The sequence below is a fragment of the Drosophila santomea genome, chromosome 2L, assembly GCF_016746245.2.
Source record: "Drosophila santomea strain STO CAGO 1482 chromosome 2L, Prin_Dsan_1.1, whole genome shotgun sequence".
Classification (NCBI taxonomy): Eukaryota; Metazoa; Arthropoda; class Insecta; order Diptera; family Drosophilidae; genus Drosophila; species Drosophila santomea.
In genome coordinates, this window is record NC_053016.2 from 649,830 (window position 1) to 669,969 (window position 20,140).

At 45.8% G+C, this 20,140-nt stretch overlaps 1 protein-coding gene across 1 annotated transcript in view; it reads right to left on the minus strand.

Moving 5' to 3' along the window:
• Positions 1-2,660: 2,660 nt before the first annotated feature.
• LOC120448506 (protein dachsous) overlaps positions 2,661-20,140 on the minus strand; it is a 67,423-nt gene continuing 49,943 nt past the window's right edge. The window contains exons 4-12 of the mRNA XM_039630543.1: positions 18,740-19,332; positions 17,704-18,157; positions 16,192-16,694; positions 12,651-13,010; positions 11,760-12,534; positions 11,249-11,656; positions 10,776-11,148; positions 7,113-8,392; positions 2,661-6,991 (exon numbers count right to left, since the gene is read on the minus strand). Of these exons, the coding sequence (XP_039486477.1) occupies positions 3,636-6,991; positions 7,113-8,392; positions 10,776-11,148; positions 11,249-11,656; positions 11,760-12,534; positions 12,651-13,010; positions 16,192-16,694; positions 17,704-18,157; positions 18,740-19,332 (8,102 nt within the window). The 3' untranslated portion in view covers positions 2,661-3,635. The remainder of the gene's footprint in view (positions 6,992-7,112; positions 8,393-10,775; positions 11,149-11,248; positions 11,657-11,759; positions 12,535-12,650; positions 13,011-16,191; positions 16,695-17,703; positions 18,158-18,739; positions 19,333-20,140) is intronic.

Consider the following 20,140-nt stretch of genomic DNA (forward strand, 5'->3'; position numbering starts at 1 on the left):
GCTGGAAACGAGCTTATTAGTGCAGCCATTGCCGTTGCCATAACTTTGGACAATAACACGCAGTCGAGCAGGGACTTCAAAGGATTCAAAAGTGTTAAACTGACATGCGAGATGAGAGGCAAAAGCAGTTGGGCAAGATGCCACGCATGGGGTCGCGGTGGTGTTGGACGACGAGGATGCGATGGGGCGGTTAAAGGCTTTGGCTATAACTGTGCACTGGGAAAAATTACCCAGAAAAGTATGAAAAACTTTGGAAGATCTGATATAAAAATATTTAACAGAGCATAAGCTTCCAGCATTATTTCTGTTAGGCAGATACATTTTAAAGATAAATGATGTTTTAAGCTCACCGTTCGGTTTTCCAAAGTGTGCTTTTGGCCAGCCGCTGAGTTAAGCACCGATGACGGACCTTAAGTCCAGCGGATTGGATTGGGAATGGCGGCTTGGGCAGTGCCCGGCCAGTCAGTTTAGCGTCACCCCCTTCGCTCGACGCCCCTGCGCTGCCATAACTGACACTTGCAATGAAGACATTAGCCGCTAATGGAATTGTTATTAAGCCGCAGAAGCGCGCCTCTGGAAGAAATCTGTAAATCTGCAAGCGGCATCAAGAGACTCTGCGGATCTGAAGAAAGGCCCAAATTGATGTTCGGCGCGGATGCGATTCATACGTTGCTGCTGCAGCTTTAATATGCTCATCAGTGCGACCATTCGAGTTGAAATAAAATTATTTTATTTCATTTTGAATTTCATATGAGGGATTAGATCTTCCTCTTCGCTTCACCATACAGTAATCACTTTATTGTGAGCTTGATGTATAGACAAATTATAAAAACATAAGACCGGCCGGAGGAAGCGAGAACTGGAACTGGGAAAATCTACAGCTGAATTGAGCCTTAACACGCATTCCGCAAATCACTTATTTTGCAATCAGAAGAGAATCCAGCAGTACTCGTACTCGCACAGCAAGCACCACTTGCATCACCACCCGGTGATGGTCTCTGAATTGGGCAGAGCCGGGGCCGTTGGTGGCGTAGCTGTCGAAGTTTTCGATTTGACAGGCCAAGTGAAAAATGCCCAGCCCTAGAACAATGCCAAGGTACGATCTACGTGCACATACTTGGCGAGCCACTTAAAAGGCTTTAAAAATAAACCAAGTCAGAGCCACAGCTCAGGTCAGTGCACATGGGAAAAAATAATTCGACAATAATTTACACTAAAATAAGACAGACATTCTGTGCTCAGTAGGAAGTGTGTATGGTGCCTTTTGTTTTACGATTAGTAAATTGGATTTGGCTTTGCACATTTTTGTACAGTGTATTTAAGACATGGGCTAAGCCTGAGCTTTTTGCCTTTTCCGGATAGAGCCCGTAACAAATTAAGGCTTTTCACTTTCCATCCTTGTTGTTGTCTGGTGTGTACACACCCCAAAAATGCGTATCCTAAATGAATACCTAGGCAGCTTCAACAACCCATAATCATAATCATCATCATCATCGTCGTCGTCGTATTGCTGGTTGTTCCTTAGCCTCGATTCTTGGTATATCCATATCCAGGTGGCTTCGTCGTTATTTGTATTCGCTGCACTGTGAATTGACTGCTACTAATAATAACCACGAGCATTTAGATGCCCTCCTTCCTACTAAGGATAGTGCAGAACTTGCGCTCCTGCCAAATGAGTCCAAAATAAGGAGGGTAAGCTATTCGTGGATCGAAGTTGAAAATACCCAATATATACAAAAGTACATTTGTTTTGACTTTTTTACAAAAGTAAGAAAGTGTCTTAGTTAACTATATACCTTTCGTCAAGTCAATTTATTTATTTATTTAAAAGACTAAACATACAAATTTCTCAACAACTAATACACCCAACTTAAAAAAAGGTATAAGCAGAGAGAAAAACAAATTTCAGCAGTTCCAGCATAATATTGTTGATCTGCTGCAATTGATACGACCGCGAGTCGAAGACTGGCAAATGGAAATAACTCAACTGGACCCCAGAATCAAGCACGGCACAGGGACTAAGATTCGGAGTGAAGCTGCATCTTGGGCTGGTACTTGGGACTGGGGCAAATAATGATAATGACGACAGGACAGGCAAGGGCAATCGCAGGGGTAGGTGGAGTGAAGATCCAAGGTGGAGGTGTGGTGCAGGCCAGAAATCAGCCACAAATAAATGAGTTCATGCAACGTCTTTGAAATGAAGACAAAGTGGATGTCGGTTCTCGGTTGTTGTGGCTTACGGACGCAGATTTCTCAGACGAAGTTGGGGGATGTCTGTGGGGTGTCTGGATGAACAAAGAGGCAGCATCCCGTCGAAACCAGAAGTCCAGATCTCCACTTCGTGTGTGAGAGTACTGGTCAATAGTTTACACATTTTGCCAACAATTACACAGAACTTCTAAGGATTAGTGTGCACCAAAAATTCATTTAAACAGAAAATAAATGTGCAGCTGCTGCTGACAAGATTTTAAAGTATTTTAAAGTACTCTGTGTAAACACTTCTCCTTTAATCCTTTATGAATGGGCGGGTCGACCACCTCTCCTCGCTTCTTTAACTGCCAAAGTGAGAAACGTCGACCAGTACCCAAAACTCCCATCTATACAAGTGAGGTCCCCCGTCCCTTGCTTACAAGAGCAAATTATTCAGAAAATCCAAGGTATTTTTGATTATTTCATTTCGATTTATTTTAGTTTTTAAATATTTATTCTCTTGCTTTCGTTTAGCTATTAAAAACTATGGGCTTAGCAGATAGTGGATCCTTAGACTGCTTAACATTTTTACAGTTTTTTGCTAGAACGTAAAGAATTACACAAGTAGCATCACACACAAGTGAACATACACTATGATCCATAGCTATACATGTACATATATATAATAACTAGTAACTAGGCTTTACTTAAAAGAATACTTAGATACATTCTTCGTTTTTACTCTTTGCTTCGTTATTTCATTTCAGTTTTATACAAGGGTGTCTTTTCTTTTCCCCCATTGATTACTAAAAATAACTTTTTACAATTTTTCCCATCTCACAGTCATATAGAATGGAATGGAAATGTGAGATGCAGCCTGATCTGATCCCCTTTAAACAGGGACTAAGTGCACTTAGTTGGCTCTGATAAAACTAGTTTAGTCCTACGCTACTACTACAGTTATTGATTCTTATAAGCTACGGATACAGATTCGAGTGTATTCGGTTCGAGTTCGGTTGTTATTCTAGGCTCTAAATGCTTACAACGTATGGCTGTTCCGGCTCCTGCTGCTCCTCGCTTTTTGGCTTTGTGTGCACGCAAGTGAGTTTCAGAGAGTCTTTGTTGGCTTTGTTGTCGTTACTGCGATTGCATTGCATCGTTGCCCCACAGGAACCGGACTTAGGGTGGTTAGTTTGAATTTTAAGACGAATTTAAAGTGATTAGTTATAAAATTTGCGCCATGAAGGACAATGGGGTTTCCAATACAATAATAGGCTTTCCAGTGGGGCACATAGGCTTTGCAATCGTTACTTAATGGGTAATGTATGTTATATATACAGCAATTTAAATAAGTGTGGGTGTTTCGATGTGTGCTTCTGTGTTTCTATATGGGTGAGTGGGGTGGTTCAATTAATACTATATGGATATACAGCTCCAGTGCCCTATTACATCCGTGTTCCCACATTCCCCCGCTGACTGGGCTGAGGGGCATGACCGTGGCGTGGCAACGAGACATGAGGCAGGTGCGTGGGTGGTCCCGCCCCCAGTGGCGAAATGGATGGTGATCTGGTTGCCAATGGCGATAGAGAGGGTGAGAATGAAGGTGACATTGCTGATGAGGTGCTGAAGCTGCCACTCGCCTCATGTCCAATGGGCGATCTGGGCAAATGGGCTGGGGCCAGGCTCAAATGGGGTGGCAAGCGCATTGGCAGGTTAATGGCCCTTGGTGCCACATTGGTTAGCAGGGGGGGTGGTATGTGAGTGGGTGGTGCTGAGGGTGGTGGTTTGAGCACCACACTTCCTGCTCCTGCAGAGGAATGTGAGGAAGAGTGCTTGCTCTTGGCGGACGAGGAAGCCCCACTGCCACTGTGCTCCGACAAGGTGTCATCTTTCAGTCTCGCTATTTCGGAAAACACATGCGCAAGTGGCTGATATTGCGGTCCCCAATCCAACAGGTAGTCCCAGTTGTAGCTGCCAGTCAATTCCTCCTCACTGTGAACTATGGAGCTCAGGGAACCACCCACATTACTGCCACCCACCACAACCGGCACTGGAACAGGAACTTCTCCATAACTGCTCATCACCCCATGGCCATGGGTGATAGCCGTTCCGATGGTTCCGATAGAGCCCGCAGTGGTTCCCGCGTCATCTGCACTGCTTCCTATTTCTGAGCCAGCACCTGTCACATCATTAAGCTTGGCATAGATGAGGTTCGTTATATCCGATCGTGCTGTGGCATCATCATCGTGATACAAGTGCATTGGGTGACTTGAACCGGCCATACTGGAAGCTCCTCCTCCTGCGCCACTAGGATCGTGATCTACGATGCCCAAACGAGCCAAGTACTCCTGGGTATTTTGCACAGATATATCCGATATTCGGCCATCATCGCTGCCTGCCCCAGCACCACCATTGCGGTGATGCAGTGGTCCCTCGTTGATCATACGAATCTCCTCATCCTCCCCATCATCCTCCGCAGAGCCTCGGCCACTGGAACCGGACTGTTCGGAACCGGACAACTCGGAGGTTGTGGCTGCTCCGGAGCTGCCAGCATGAGCTCCAAACGGAGGAATTTCGTCGTACTTCGGAGGGGCGAACTGACCAGATGCCGCTCCTGCAGCACCGCCCGATATGCTACCTCTTATAGGAATCGTGTCGAAAGCACTGGGGTCAACATAGCTGTTGGTATTTCCCACACCCGCTGTGTCCGTGGCAAGATGAGGCTTGACCGCATTCCTCGGTTTCCGGCTTCTCATATGGATGAATAGAAAGATTCCGGCGGCAGCGCAGAGGACTAGAAGAAAAGCTACCAGTAGACCAATAGCCCAATCGCCAATGGAACCACCTGACGAACCACCTGCACTGGCGAGGTTTGTACCTGGATGTGCCAAAGGATCTAAGGCTATCTCGACAACAGCCATGCTGGATAAGGAGTTATGGCGCCCCGAGGAAGCTGAGATAACTAGACTGATATCTCGACCATCCATATACAGATTAACGTCTCCGTCGCCATCCAGTTTGAGTTTTCTCTTGATTAGAACAGCTCCACTGCTACGGTTTACCTTGAAATGCGAGTGTGGAGCACTTAGTTGATAGACCACTCGTCCGTCTGGGCCACTGTCACTATCAGTGGCAGTCACTTGACCCACGACGTAGCCTTGGGGCAGGGCCACGGCGGCTGGCAGGACAAATCTGTAGGTGCGCTCTGTGAACTGCGGGGTGAACTCATCCCTGGACTCAATCTCTACCCGCACAGCCACACCGGCCTTCTTACCGCCCATATCGGATGCTAGCAGCTCCATGTCATAGCGCTGTCTTTGCTCATAGTCGAATACGAAAGCGGATGTCACCAGACCAGTTTCTGAATCCACTCTGAACATTTTCCAAGAGCTCTCGTCGCTGGGAGCAGGACCTATGCTGTAGTTTAGTTGCCCGAAGGGTCCCTTATCCAGATCACTGGCATGAGCACGGAATACGGAGCTGCCAACGGGCTCGTTTTCAGCCAGGAAATGAACATATTCAGATAGCGGGAACTTGGGGTCGTTGTCGTTCTCGTCGTGGAGTTCCAATCGAAAGGGTTGCAAACTGCAAAGTGGTCTTTGATGATGACTATCGCAGGCTCTGATAATAAGCTCGTAACTCTTGGCTCCCGAATCGTAATCCAATCGATTGTTCACAAAGAGTACGCCGGTGACCAGATCTATCGTAAACATGTGCTCATCATTGCCAGAGGTTATGTCGTATACCACTTCCGAGTTTGGGGTGTTCTCCTGATCGGCATCAATGGCCTGCAACTGCGCTATTGAGTATCTCAGAGGAGCAAGTTCGCTGATCTCAGCCTCGTATTTAGCGCTGCGATCGAAAATTGGGAAGTTATCGTTGGCATCCAGGATTGTTATGATTACTGAGATACCAGACGAAGAATTTAAGCTTGAAGTGAGTGGAGGCCCATGGGGATGGCTTAGAACCAATCGCAGTTTGTAGAGATCATTGCGTTCTCTGTCCAAGGGCTTAACCAAAACAATTGCTTTGGATTGGAGCAACTCAAAAGTAGATTCTTCGTTTCCAGCAATAATCGCTAAGGACTGATCTAAAGCATCCTGTCCCAGCTGGAGAACAACCGATCCCAAAGGAGCCGACTCGCTTATCTGAGCCCTATATTGGTTCTGTAGGAATTGCGATCGTCCGGAACCGTTGTCACTTGCCTGTACTCTCAAAAGTGTTGAGCTTTTCAAAACTGGTTTTCCTGCGTCCTTGGCTATAATTCTTACAAAATAATCTCCGCTAGGGGATACAGCCGGCTGTAATCTGGTCATATTAACAGACACAACACCGTTTGATGGGTGCACTGTGAAACCCTCCTGGGGAGGTTCAATGATATACATAACCTTTGAGTTGTTGCCCTCCGAGTCTGCGTCAGTGGCGTTGACTGTTAGAAGTTCAAAGTCCACGGAAAGACTCTCACTGATCTCGGATATGGCTGGTAGAACGGCAAAGTAAGCCGGAGGCTGTTGTGCCAGGAATACTGGTGCATTGTCGTTTTCATCGTTCACTCGCACAGTGAGAACAGTACGGGCTTCATGGGCTGCATCCGAAGCTATCACGTCGAGTTCATACTCCTGCTGGAGCTCATAGTCCAGCCGACGTTTTAGAACGAGCTTCCCGCTGTATCGATCCAAGGCAAAGATGTACATGTTTTCTATATCCACAGTGGAATCTGCGCCAAGGCGGTAGGTCAGGGCGGGGTAAGTGTCGACATCGTTGGCTGAAATAGAGGTTATTACGGCTCCGAGTTCCGTAGCTGAAGAAGAAAGGAAATGGAATAATGGAAAAGGAAATGTATTACATTGTAAAGGTATATCTGTCAAATATTAATCTCTGGACAATTTTTATATATTATGTATTGTATAAGCAACACCTACCTTCACTGACAGTGACGAGATTGTTGGGCGGAAAAGTGGGCTGGTTGTCATTCACATCGACGATCTGCACCCTGATAGTGGCCGTGCCAGTCATTTGGGGCACTCCCTCATCGGTTGCAATTATCTTGAGCTTATATATATCGCGAATCTCCCGATCCAGCACTATGTTTGTCCTCACTATGCCACTGAAGGCGGGTTCAATGACGAATGCATTGTCGTGGTTGCCATCAACGATATGATATCGCAGGCGAGCGTTAGAGCCCGCATCCGAATCGAATGCATGAACTTGTGCCACAAAGGTTCCCTTGTTATTTCCCTCTGAAACTGTAGCCGCAAATTGCTTCTGCGAAAACTTTGGGCTATTGTCGTTCTCGTCTTCGAGCTCAATCACTAGTTCCGCATAGGTGGCCAGGAATGGAGCATCTGCGGTGCGAGCAACTAAGACCACATGTATTTCATTGGGTTGGCTGTTGGTCAGAGCGAAAGATGAGGACGTCAAAGCTCTTTGCGATCGGGTGCTATTATTCGTATCCTCCTCCGATGATTCGTTTATTTCCTCCTCATAATGCAAAGCTCTGCCACGGTTTAAGGCTGACATTGAGGGTGTGGAGAACCGATCGTAATCAAGTAAATGGGGCTTATTCACCCTTATTTCACCTGAGAGTGAGTCTAAGGACAAAATTCCATCTTCATTTCCTGCGCCAAAAGAGAATTGCACCTTTTGCCGCCGGCCATCACTGCGCAGTGCAACTACTTGAAGAAGTCTTGTACCTGATGGAGAATTCTCCTTAAGCATTACACGATAGGTTTCGTTTTGGAACCTAAGAACTGGAGTTCCTTGTGGTGCTTCTCCTATTAGAAATTCAATGAGGCCCAGGCTGGATTGAGGCGGAGTTCCCTTATCCCTGGCAATGACCTCCAGGTGTAACAGCTTTCCAGATTCACTGGCCAAACTCTGGGAGGCACTCAAGGCACCCGTGCTCGGATTTATTCTGAACTTGGCACTTACTGCTGAATTTTCAGCATTGAGGGAATACACAATCTCGGCATTCGCACCCAAATCAGCATCTAGGGCTTGAACCTTCAGCAAAGTCTGACCCGGTTGGATGAGAGCTGGAACCTGCCCTATATAGGGATATCGTTCGAATACGGGTCTGTTGTCATTAATATCCAGCACGTTGATCTGCACCGGAACCGTAGCTGATCTCACTTCATAACGTCCTCCGTCCATGGCCAATACCATGAAGTTGTAGCTCGCCTGCAGCTCGCGATCCAGTTTTCTGCAAGAAAAACAGAGATAGGCAAGAGGGAAACGATTCAATTAATGGCCCAAACACGATCACTCGGCGATGGGCGCCGCTTGCGACACTAATTAGGTATCTGTGGGACCCCCTGCTGTCTTACTACAATATATAATCGAAATCCCACCGACAATTAGCCACACGAAATGATTCGCAATGGATCCAGTCAGAAAGAAAGATCTGACGAGTTGGAGACACTGAGAGAAATGTGTTTTTATTTGATATGAAAATATATATGTTGGACGAATCATTACTAAAGAGGTCTTATGCTGAACATGTCGTTCACTTTAAGTTTTGTACTGTTTAATATTATGATAATATGATTACTATAAAGCTATAATACAATACAAATCCTATTTTCCCCTAGTGCATATAGTTGTGGGGCTGTGTGGTAATTAAGTCATTTGTTTGTGGTCTTCCCACTGGGGATGTACACTCGCATTAGCATTCGCTCGGCTTGAGTTTACTTGATCTGCGGCCTCAGTTGACTCGTCTTCTTGGCCAGAAAACTAATCCCGGCAGTCGGGACGCCCTGCCTATCGCTATCACGCGGCTCTCGTGCTCGTCTCCCCTGGAACATGTTTGCTGCCACAAATAATAAACCTAAATGATTGCAATCCTTCGCAGTTGAATTAAAGTCGCTCCAGTCGGAAGGCAGTCGCCGCCGTTCCATGCCATTCCGCGCTTGCATGTTGGCCAATAAAACGAATTTAGTGAATTACAAGCTCATCCCGGGCAGAGGGCCATTTTATGAATTGAATCAGTCAAACTGAAGTGAAGAAACAGCGAGTTGGCTTGTTCAGAGCTCAGAGCTCTGATCTCAGATCTCCTCGGTTCTATCGTCCACCCCCCTTGTTTTTTAGGATGAATGTGAAACAACAGCAGAAATGCTTTCAAGGGTCAGTCATCAGTCGAGGTTGTTTTTGTTACTGTTCTTGATCAACGGGCGTGGACTTGGGGCTTGTGGTTGCGAATGAAGGGGTCGGTGTTCGGTTTGGAACTGAGGGATTGTGCTAAGATATGTCCTTCACTGAGGGAAGTTTTGTTGCATGGGACTTTGTATGCTGATTTTGGAACTAACTCTAAATGAATCCCTTGCAGCAAAAGTTTGCATGTACTGTAGGCATTTGTAAATATAGTTTTTAATTACTTGAAACTAAAAGGTACGAATCGTAGTTGTTCTTCATAATTTTCTTCAGTGCAGCGGTTAGCCCTAAGCTCTTGACTATGCTTGGCTTGTCCATCGCCAGTCAGTCAGCTACAGCCAGAAAAAATAAAATTAAACCTAGCAACATCGGACTAAACAAGCGGCAGGCGCATTTTTGTCTTTCCCCCTGTTTTGTTTCCCCGTTTCCATGTAGACTGCCAGGGCGAGTTTAAGTCCAGATCCGAGTTTCAATCCAGGTACCAAGTTCCGAGCTCCAATACCGATTGCAAGTCCAACTGCAAGTCCAAGACTAACAACAACGTCACGAATTGTCTCTCCGTCAGTCTGATTGTCTGCTCTACAATTCTGGTCTGTGCGCTATTGCCTTGCCATGTGGAGCTTCTTGGTCTTTATTCTTGACTCTGGTCTTCTTGTGTTTTTTTCTGTGCTTTTCGGCGGTGGCGGGTATTTCGTTTTTATTGTTTGCCGACAATCAGTGAAAGATAAAAATTGGTACATGACAGCGGATCGCGTTTGTATAAACGGCAACACTGACGCTACTGTCATTTCAAGTGCCCCCTGCTCGGAAACTCCCCTTCCCATTTATATACCACCCGGTTCTACATCATCCGATCTCCGATCTTTCTCGGCCGGAACTGAGCAAGAGCTATGTCAGACGGAACAAGCAATTGTTGTCATCATTGATTGTCAATAAGCATAAATTTTGCAGGAAGGCCACAAAGAAATGCAGAGAGAAAAACTCTCAAGATGAAATTCCTAATGAAATATCTGAAGGAATAAGAAATATTGCCTTTTCATGATAGACCAGATTTTTTTCCTTGTGCACGGGCAATAAGCAAGAAACATTGAGGATTCACGTTGGACTCCGAATCGAGTTGTAGCCCCACCCTAAGCTATTTATAGGATTGTCTGTGGGAGGAGATGGCGCAAAAGTGCCCAAAAGCAGGAGGAGAGAAGGGCAGTGATGACAGGAGACGGATTCGCAACATTGTCGATGGTTGCGTAGGTTGCTGATACACCTCGGATACCTCGGATACATCGATTTCCATGCCGCATTAGCTGAGGAAATTATGGCAATGGGTTTTTGTCGCGCGTCCTTGCTTAAGATCGGTTTTTGAGATAAGATCAAGCCAAGCAATGACCCACAGATACACAGATACCGAAGAGATCACCTAAGTACAATCTGAAGCTTACCCCACGGTGGTGATTAATCCGCTCTGGCTGTCGATGGCAAACTGCCATTGCGTTTCATTTGCCAGGGAGTAAACGAGTCTGGCGTTGACGCCCAAATCCGCATCCACCGCATTAATCTGCAGCACACTGGTGCCCAGTGGTGCGTCCTCCTGCACACTGCCCGTATATTTGCTCAACTTGAACCTTGGGGCATTGTCGTTCTGATCCTCGACGAATATGGTGATGTTGCAGTGTCCTTGCCGGCTCTTCGGTTGCCCCCGATCAGAGGCCTGGATCTGCAGGGTGTACCGAGAGTGCTGTTCTCTATCCAAAGGTCGGGCACTTAGTTCTCCTGAACTAGAATCAATGCTGAACTTGTTGCCCAGATTGCCGCCTATAATGGAGGGGATATAATAACACAATGTTACAATAAATATAAAAAACCTAACTAATTTCAAAAATATAATTAAGTTTATGTTTTTCTTTTGTCTTACCCGTAATACTGTAAATAAGATCCGCATTCGGACCTTCGTCCAAATCGCTGGCCACCACAGTGTGTATTACACCGGGTTCACTGTTTTCTGGGACAGATAGACCATAACATGACCCTGGTCGGAATTCCGGGGAGTTGTCGTTGACATCTCCTACCGTTATGTAAATTGTGGCCACATCGAAGTGCTGGCCATTCGATGCATCTCCGATGCTGTCCGATGATCGTTGCTTTCTCACCACTGAAGAGGACAACGTCGACAGGCGGTTGGCATCCCGTACGTAGACGGGCAGGACGTAACTTGCCTGGGCCTCCCGGTCAAACGGACCCCGGGTGGTTATGATGCCCCTCTGCCAGTCCACGTGGAAAAGATCATTTGCCACGCCCGCGGGAATTTCATAGCTTAAATTGGCTGCGAAAATATGTGTAGGAATAGTAAGAAATTATAAGAACGTGCGTTTTTTAAAATTCTTCTTCACTATAAATTTTAAAAATGGGTGCGTTAAAGTACTTACCATTTTCTGCACCGTGCAGTGACTTGGCAGTAACCTGCAGGACAAAACTTCCGCTAGGAACGTTCTCCAAAATTGTGGCTCTATAAACAGCCTGAAGAAATCGGGGTGGATTATTGTGGCTGCCTTGGACGATAAGGTGCAGATTTAGAGAGCTTTGCTTCGGCTCCGGTAGACCATGATCTTTCGCATTGATGATTAGATTAAACCGTCCACCCTTTTCCACATCCTCGGTGGCCGGTGGAAGGGACTTAACCAGCTCAATTATTCCTGTTTGGGAATTTATTCTAAAGCGACCTTCGCCATTGCCCCCCGTGATTTCGTAGGTAAGTCGTCCATTATCGCCGGAATCTCCATCCACGGCTACAATATGCGCCACAACCTCTCCAATTCTAGTTGCGTCACTGATGGAAAGAGAGGCCGTTTTGCCACCACTTGAATTGGGTGAAACAAACTGCGGAGCATTGTCGTTGGCATCTAGAACTCGTAGTCTCACGGTCACCGAAGTCTGCAGTCTTTCTGTTACATTTGAGGATTGATCCAATGCCTGTACAATAAGAAGATACTCCTGCACAGTCTCGAAATCCAAAGGAGCTTGCAGACTAAGTGATCCCGTCAAGGAATCCATGCTAAAAAGAGTCATTGCCTGCTCTTGGCTTTCATTGAGTTGGGGGAAGTATCGGATCAGTCGATACTGTAGGTCTCCATTTGTTCCTGTGTCCGCATCCGTGGCCGTGAAGTTGTGTATTACTGTACCAACGGGAGTGGCTTCGCTCACCTGAGAAATATAATTTATATATATAATATATAAATAAATATTTCCTCATGTTTTGTACATTTTTGTTGAATTTAAATGGGATTAATTAGTATACAAGAATTCTACAAAAAAGTTACCTGAAGGTCGATAGGATCCTGTGGCCATTCAGGGGCATTATCATTGACATCGGCCACCTCAATCTTAACCGTGATAGCGCTGCTCTGCGGATTATTGGTAGCAGTGGTGTCTAAAGCCCTAATTTCCAACCTAAATTCGGATTGAACCTCTCTGTCCAAGAGACGGGCCACGACCAGGTTGCCCGAATGACGATCGATGTCGAAGGCAGCCTCGATCAGGTCCTTGGTCAGAGGATTTAGAGTGTAGGTGACGCGCAGATCTTCGAAGGACTCCTCCACGCTATTTCGGACGACATCCGCCGGACGTTCGATGGGACTGATGGAACCGACCACATGGCCAAGGGCGGCATCCTCGCGTACCTGCACAAATACCAATTATAGATTATTTTCGTGGCTTATTAAGAGGAATATGGGAGGTGCGGTCGGTCGAAAAGCGGAGGATGATAACTTCTTGGTCCGCTCTACTTGGACCTGGTTGTTCCTCGGCGCGTATCTTAATCTCAACAACAGTGTTGAAAATCCAATCTTAAAGCAATAATTCATACTTCAAGATTACGAAGGCAGCAAACATTTAAAAATTTCATTCCCCCATCCAAAAGAAGAGAGGCACAGAACAGAGGAACCTGAATCTTGAAAGGAAGCCTGTCCAGACTCAGGTCTCAAGTCCCAAGTCGCCGACCAATGGCATTAAAAAGAAATTATGCATTCCGACCAAGTTGGCGGCCCCGAAAATCACTGCAGAAAAATGTTGTGAACCATATGAGCAGCGGGATTTGGGCGTTGCGAGGGGGGTAAGAATCTTCGAAGACACAAGAGACTCCTCGCAAGAATTTAATATGCAAAACCGCAAAAACCGTTCCAGAAGGTCCTTTCAACGAAAAAATGGAACGAAACAAGAAAGGTTCTTTCTTGCAGTGGGTATCTTTTTTCATAAAAAAAAACATTGCAAATATTGTTTGGGTCGCCAAAATGGAGACACAAAAATGACAGTCACGAGATTTATGCCCCGCCAAGATTACGCAGTTGGCTGCCCAAATGGGCGGCGGTGAAGAGGGGCAAAGGAAGAGTGCACTGCAAAAAACTCGAGGGCTTTCGTTTGCATGATTGCATAATGGTTTTTCAACATTAGACTTTATCAACAAATAGATATTTTTATTCAGGAAGGCTAACAAAATGAAAAACCCAAAAAGACATTTTTTGAAGAGAATCCCGTTTTTTCATGTGTTCAAAGCTAACTACTGACCAAAGGCAGCGATTTTTATACCCGTTACTCGTAGAGTAAAAGGGTATACTAGATTCGTTGAAAAGTATGTAACAGGCAGAAGGAAGCGTTTCCGACCATATAAAGTATATATATTCTTGATCAGGATCAGTAGCCGAATCGATCTGGCCATGTCCGTCTGTCCGTCCGTCTGTCTGTCCGTCTGTCCGTCTGTCCGTCTGTCCGTATGAACGTCGAGATCTCAGGAACTACAAAAGCTAGAAAGTTGAGATTAAGTATACAGACTCCAGGGACATAGACGCAGCGCAAGTTTGTCGATTCATGTTGCCACGCCCACTCTAACGCCCACAAACCGCCCAAAACTGCCACGCCCACATTTTTGAAAAATGTTTTGATATTTTTTCATTTTTGTATTGGTCTTGTAAATTTCTATCGATTTGCAAAAAAACTTTTTGCCACGCCCACTCTAACGCCCACAAACCGCCCAAAGCTGCTACGCCCACACTTTAGAAAAATGTTTTGATATTTTTTCATTTTTGTATTAGTCTTGTAAATTTCTATCTATTCGCCAAAAAACTTTTGGCCACGCCCACTCTAACGCCCACAAACCGCCAAAAACTGTTCTTCGCACTTACACTAGCTGAGTAACGGGTATCAGATAGTCGGGGAACTCGACTATAGCGTTCTCTCTTGTTTTATTTCGAATTTGGCCAAATTATTCACAGAGCCAAGTCACAAAATGGAGGATGATTTGTACTGCACTTTTATGGCAGGATCCTAAATAAAGGGGAAAAGGAAAATAAAAACCGCGGTTGATGAAAGAGAGTGGGATGTGCTGGGGGGGGAATTGCTTAATTACATCGGATTTATTGTGGCAATCCGTGGCTGAGTAATTGGCATCAGCGGAAAACGCCGACTGCGACTTTACGGCAGAGTGCATCTTTGTTAGTTTAACGCCAACGCAAAAGAACAAAAGCCGAAACGAGAATGCGGCACGGTATCAAAGCGAATTCAAAAGGCCGACCGAAATGCAACGAAATGTGTCAATTTTAATTGTGGCCGAAGCGGATTTAAGGGACGCGCAAGGTCTCGACCTGGGATCCTCGGGTTTTGTTGTGGGCAAGCTCTTCCCCTGCTCCTTAACAGACTGAGTTTGCCCTGCGAGAGGCAATTAAATGCATGTCAAAGCGTCGCAGCCATCAGCGGTTGAGGCCGCGTCTCAGTCCGAATTTACAGATCTGAGGAAAGCCTGGGATTCGGGGAAGCCGGGGAACCCGGAGAACCGGGTACTTGGGAGTGGAGAGTATGCAAAACATGTGCGAATCGAACGTGATAAAAATGTTAAAGGGTTCCCAAGCGAAAGGAGAGGCCAAGAAGCGGAGCAGCATGCCAAAATCTTTGCAGGCAAGTTCCTTAAGGCACGAGGCGACTCCTCCTTCCACCTCCTCCGTTCGTCGGTCTCTGATCTCTCAACTGACGTCTCGAATCGCACTTAATAGGCCTAGCTAAGATCTCCCCCTTTTGGAGGAGGAGGAGGCGACTTGTCACAGAGCATAGTGACAATTACGCGTGCGCAATGAAAACGCCGACAATGGAAGACTATGAAGACGGGCACTGTGAAAAATAGGGGGTATAATGATGAATTGTTTTCATAAAAAATGTCAATCCAACCAGCCAGGTTCTATATATGGCCGTTCTTGCTTTAAAACATTAACTTTTTGTGTCAGGTCTTATTGGTATTTTGAAGGTAATTGAAGGTAATTTATAATGGTTTTGAGCTATACACTTTAAGCACTGGAAAATGGCTTAAGTAAAAGACAACGTATTAATGCAATTGGTCCTTTTTGCATAGTGCAATTTTGGCTCTCAGGGCTTTAAATGCAAATCGCGACACTTCCCACGTCTGTGGCTCTCGGTGACATCTGCTTCCGAGCACTTTGAAGGGGCGGCTGTGGGAGTGGAGAATGCACCAGGAGGTAGAGGTGACCAGGAAGGGATTCGGTCGGGCAGAGTCGTGTTCTCGGCTATTGTCACGTGAGGCCATAGCTGCGGTTACAAATCATCCGCTGCAACAAAGGCGGCAAAGCGAAGGCACATGGCTAAAAGCAAGAAAACTGGAAAAGGCGACAAACGCGCTGCTCACGATTGTAGGGAAAATGGTCGTGTAAAACTGGAAGCGTCAAATAGACAAAAGTTTTCCAGGAAATACACCGCTGCTGCTTACTGCTCCTCCAACATTGCTGCCCCTTCTGTATACCATTCCAACCCATCCCATCCAATCCCAAACAGAAATGACCCTCGCATAAATCTCGCACTCACCCTGAAAACCAAGCTGGAACTGGTGAATGTTGGGCGGTTGTCGTTTAGATCCAAGACTTCAACCCGCAACATCCGTACCGTTTCCCTGGGCGGACTGCCGCCGTCGGAGGCGGCCACTCCCAGTCGGTAGATGCTCCTTTCCTCGTGATCCAAAACCACTCGAGTTCGGATAACTCCGCTACTGGGATCGATGCTGAACAGTCCGTGTCCATCAGAGTCCCGTCCCTTGACAATCGAATAGGTAATGGAGGCATTCTGCCCGTGATCCCGATCGACAGCTCGAACTCGGACCACTTCCGTTCCAGGTGGTTGCTCCTCTCTTACACTGACCACATCCTCCTGCGGATCTGCGATCTCGGGAGCGTTATCGTTGACATCGCTTACGTGGATCCGTACGGGAACGCGAGCACTTCTCACTGGAGTTCCCTGATCACGAGCCTCCACTACAAGGTCGTACAGCTCCCGGAGCTCTCGATCCAGAGGTTCTCGAGTCGAAATTTCTCCTAAAAATGTAAATGCAATAATTGTTAATTCGATATTCAGTTTAGTTTTGTAAATATTCTCTATGGAATATTTTTTAAGTCTTTATGTAAGCTTTTATTGCTTGCAGAATTAACTGATAAATGTATAAAAGGTTTCTATCTCGGAACATACGCTTTAAAATAGTAAAAACTGGTTTTAGAATTTGGTTTTGGCACAACTATAATCGTCTTAAATAATTTTGTAGCGAGGACTTATTTTGTGGCATGCGAGCATTGTTGCCGCCTAACTGGGTCGCATATGATTACTGCCTCCGAAAGAAATTCATGTCATGTGAGTGCAAGCGGAGCGGAACCTGTTTGCCAGGATTAGCTGCACGAGATTTCCATATTTAATTTAAATGAGACGAGACGGAGAAGTGTCCCATACAAAAGCATACGAGTACCGCTCGCCTACAGCGGACACGCACATGGATGCGACGGACAGTGGCTGGATGTCAGGCCAATGATATTCCATTGACGGATGAGCTGACAGCGTTAAAACTGTTGTTGCCCGAACACTAATGGTCAGGCATCGGCATCGGGAACCACGTTTGAGACCCAGACGAGATCTCGGATATCTCGGCGATCGCATTTTATCGCTTGGCAGGAGCAGGTTTGCCATGCGCTTGATCTATGGGCCAGTGGAACATATGTGCACAGCAAGAAATACCATTAAAAGTTATTTAAACGTTTAATTAATTTTAATTTTAATGTTATTCAGAAGAATTTGAAAGGTATCGTATGAAAACGAACCTTAATTGTTTGGTAAAATAATATCTTCTTATGCAACCAACCAGAGTCTGAACACATTTCTTTGTGTGTAAGCAATGTGAGCTGGATCCCCAGCCTTTAGAGGTTTGAGGAGCAGTAATGAATGACCGTGGGTCATGGCTGGTGGCTTGACAGTTGCCACCGCCACCGGAGCGGCGTTGAGTGAGTTGTTCCCTGTTAGAGCAGGCTTAATTTATGGCCAAAAGGAAGCCCGACTCACCTGTGACGGGATGCACCTGGAAGCTGGAGTTGATCGGCAGCAGGCTGTATCTTATGGCGGCATTCTCACCCAGATCCAGATCACTGGCGGTCACCACTCCCACAACGGAGCCTCTCCTGAGGTTTTCCTCTATCCTAAATTCGTATCTTGATTTCTGGAACTTGGGATCATTATCGTTGGCATCGAGAACGCGAACTATGACACGTGTTTTTGCGTGGGCAGCGGGAGTTCCATTGTCCGTGGCCAAGACCGTCAGTTGATAACGATCCCTGGTCTCTCGATCCAGAGGAGCACGCAAGTATATCCAACCGGAGTTGGGGAATATGCCAAAATGTTGCGAAACGTCCGAGCTACTAATAGAGTTCGTGACATTGTCCACTCCGGCATCCACAATCCTATAAGTGATCCTGGCATTGTTGCCCGTGTCCAGATCGCTGGCATTAACTTGAATAATCTGCAATTGAGGAGCGGAAAACCAAAAGTTAGAGCATGGAATACCAAAAAGGAATGCATCAATCACTTGGGACCGAGAGCAGCCAGAGGACCAGGCGGTGTGTCTGTGTATCTGGCAAACCTCTGGAGAACTCGTTTCCGATGCCAAAGATATGAAGTGATTTTATGATCAAAACTAGTTCAGGCCAGAGAACCGAAAAGAAAGAGCCAAAGAGTAGAATCAGTGGAGGGACTGGCACTTGGGAGCTAAAGTCTCAACGTCTTGGCTCAAACGCTTCAGTCGGTAGGAACTCCTCCTGGGTGTTGAGATATTTTCAGCGCGAAATGACGTCCGCCTGACAAAAGCGTGACTTTTAGTGGCTGTTAATCAAATTTATGTGGCCCATTTAGTTTGCATTACACAGATTTATTTTTCAATAAAATACCTTCAGCAGAAGCTGATGTAATGGAAAGGAGTCTTTGGCAAGATAACTAGTATGTAAGCAATATTTAAGCTTAGTGGGATATTCGAAAGTGAATAGAAAATAACGACATTTAACTATAAATATAGAACGGGATGTTATTAAAGGAAAATTTAAATTACCTGAGCATTGATCGATCGCGATTCGGATACATTCACCGAATACTCCTCTTTTTCAAAAACTGGAGGGTTATCGTTGACATCCTGTACATCCACCAGGATGGTTAAGTTCGTAGAAAGGCTCGGAACTCCACCATCAGTGGCGGTAACAATGAGGGAGTGTCGTTGGGAGCTTTCGTAATCTAAATGTTGAGACAAAATTAAGTGGCCAGATCTCGCGTCGATGGCAAAGAGTTTTTTTCCCGAATCTCCGACCAGGCTATAAGAAACTTGACCACTGCTTCCCGAATCTTTATCGTGGGCATGTGCCGCATAAAGTGGAGCTCCGAGCTCTGCACTTTCCGGTACGGAAATCCTAACCATACTGGCCTCGAACTCAGGTGCATTATCATTGACATCTTCCACTTCAATATTGACCTGGGTATGTCCATAAACCGGAGGTTCACCTAAGGTGGCTTGGATGTTGAGTAGAACCTGGGACTTTGCCTCATGATCTAGGGGCTTGGCTATGCGTATGTTTCCAGAGTTGGTTTCTATGCTGAAGTAGCCATCGGGATCGCCTGAGTATATGGAGTACCTAACCGGACTTCGATGAGCTGTAAAATAATAAATAAAGTAAAGTTATTCTTAATAAAAATTAAAGTATACAAATACTGTAAAATTAGGCGGTACACTTTTTATGTCTTATCGATTCTCAACGGAGGAAGGTAAGGTTAATGTTCTTAATTCGCGAATGAAGAACGAGAAGAGCAATTATTTCTACCTCACTTTTCTCCTTCGGCAAGTTGACTTGAAGGAACTCGGAAATACGAAATTAGGAGCCGCTGCTCATTAAAAGCCATTCAAAGGCTTCGACAATGAGTTTCAGGAACAATAGAATCGAGCAGGAGAATGAGCTCTCGTCACCGATTGACACATGAGGCAGGTAGAAGTGGATGGGGATGAGGATGGGGATGGGGCACCACATATAAAGCATGAGGCATGAAAGGAAGTGCACAGCGAAAGCAGCAAATTAAACCGCAAAATCATTTTGCATAGCCAGCGACGATCGTGGATCGTCTGGGATTCATGCCGACTTGGATTGGATTTTACGACTGGGTTCTGGAGTCTGCAGTCTGGAACTGGAACTGAAAACAGGCCCTTGTAGCGTTCTTCTCTGAGTTCAGTTCAACTTGATGACGAGGACGTTGTTGATGGGTGCAGATTTCTGCCGAAATTTGCGTTTGGAGTGCTTTGCTTTGGCTTTATTGTTTTGCTCAAAAAACACGAAGTTTGGAATGCATCTGTGCGTGTGTGAGTTTGCTCATGGTGCTCTTATATTCGTTTTCGCATAAAAAATATCAGAATATGTTCATTTAATAATCGGTCAGCTGAGACCACAGCAACCATCATTTGAAACATTAA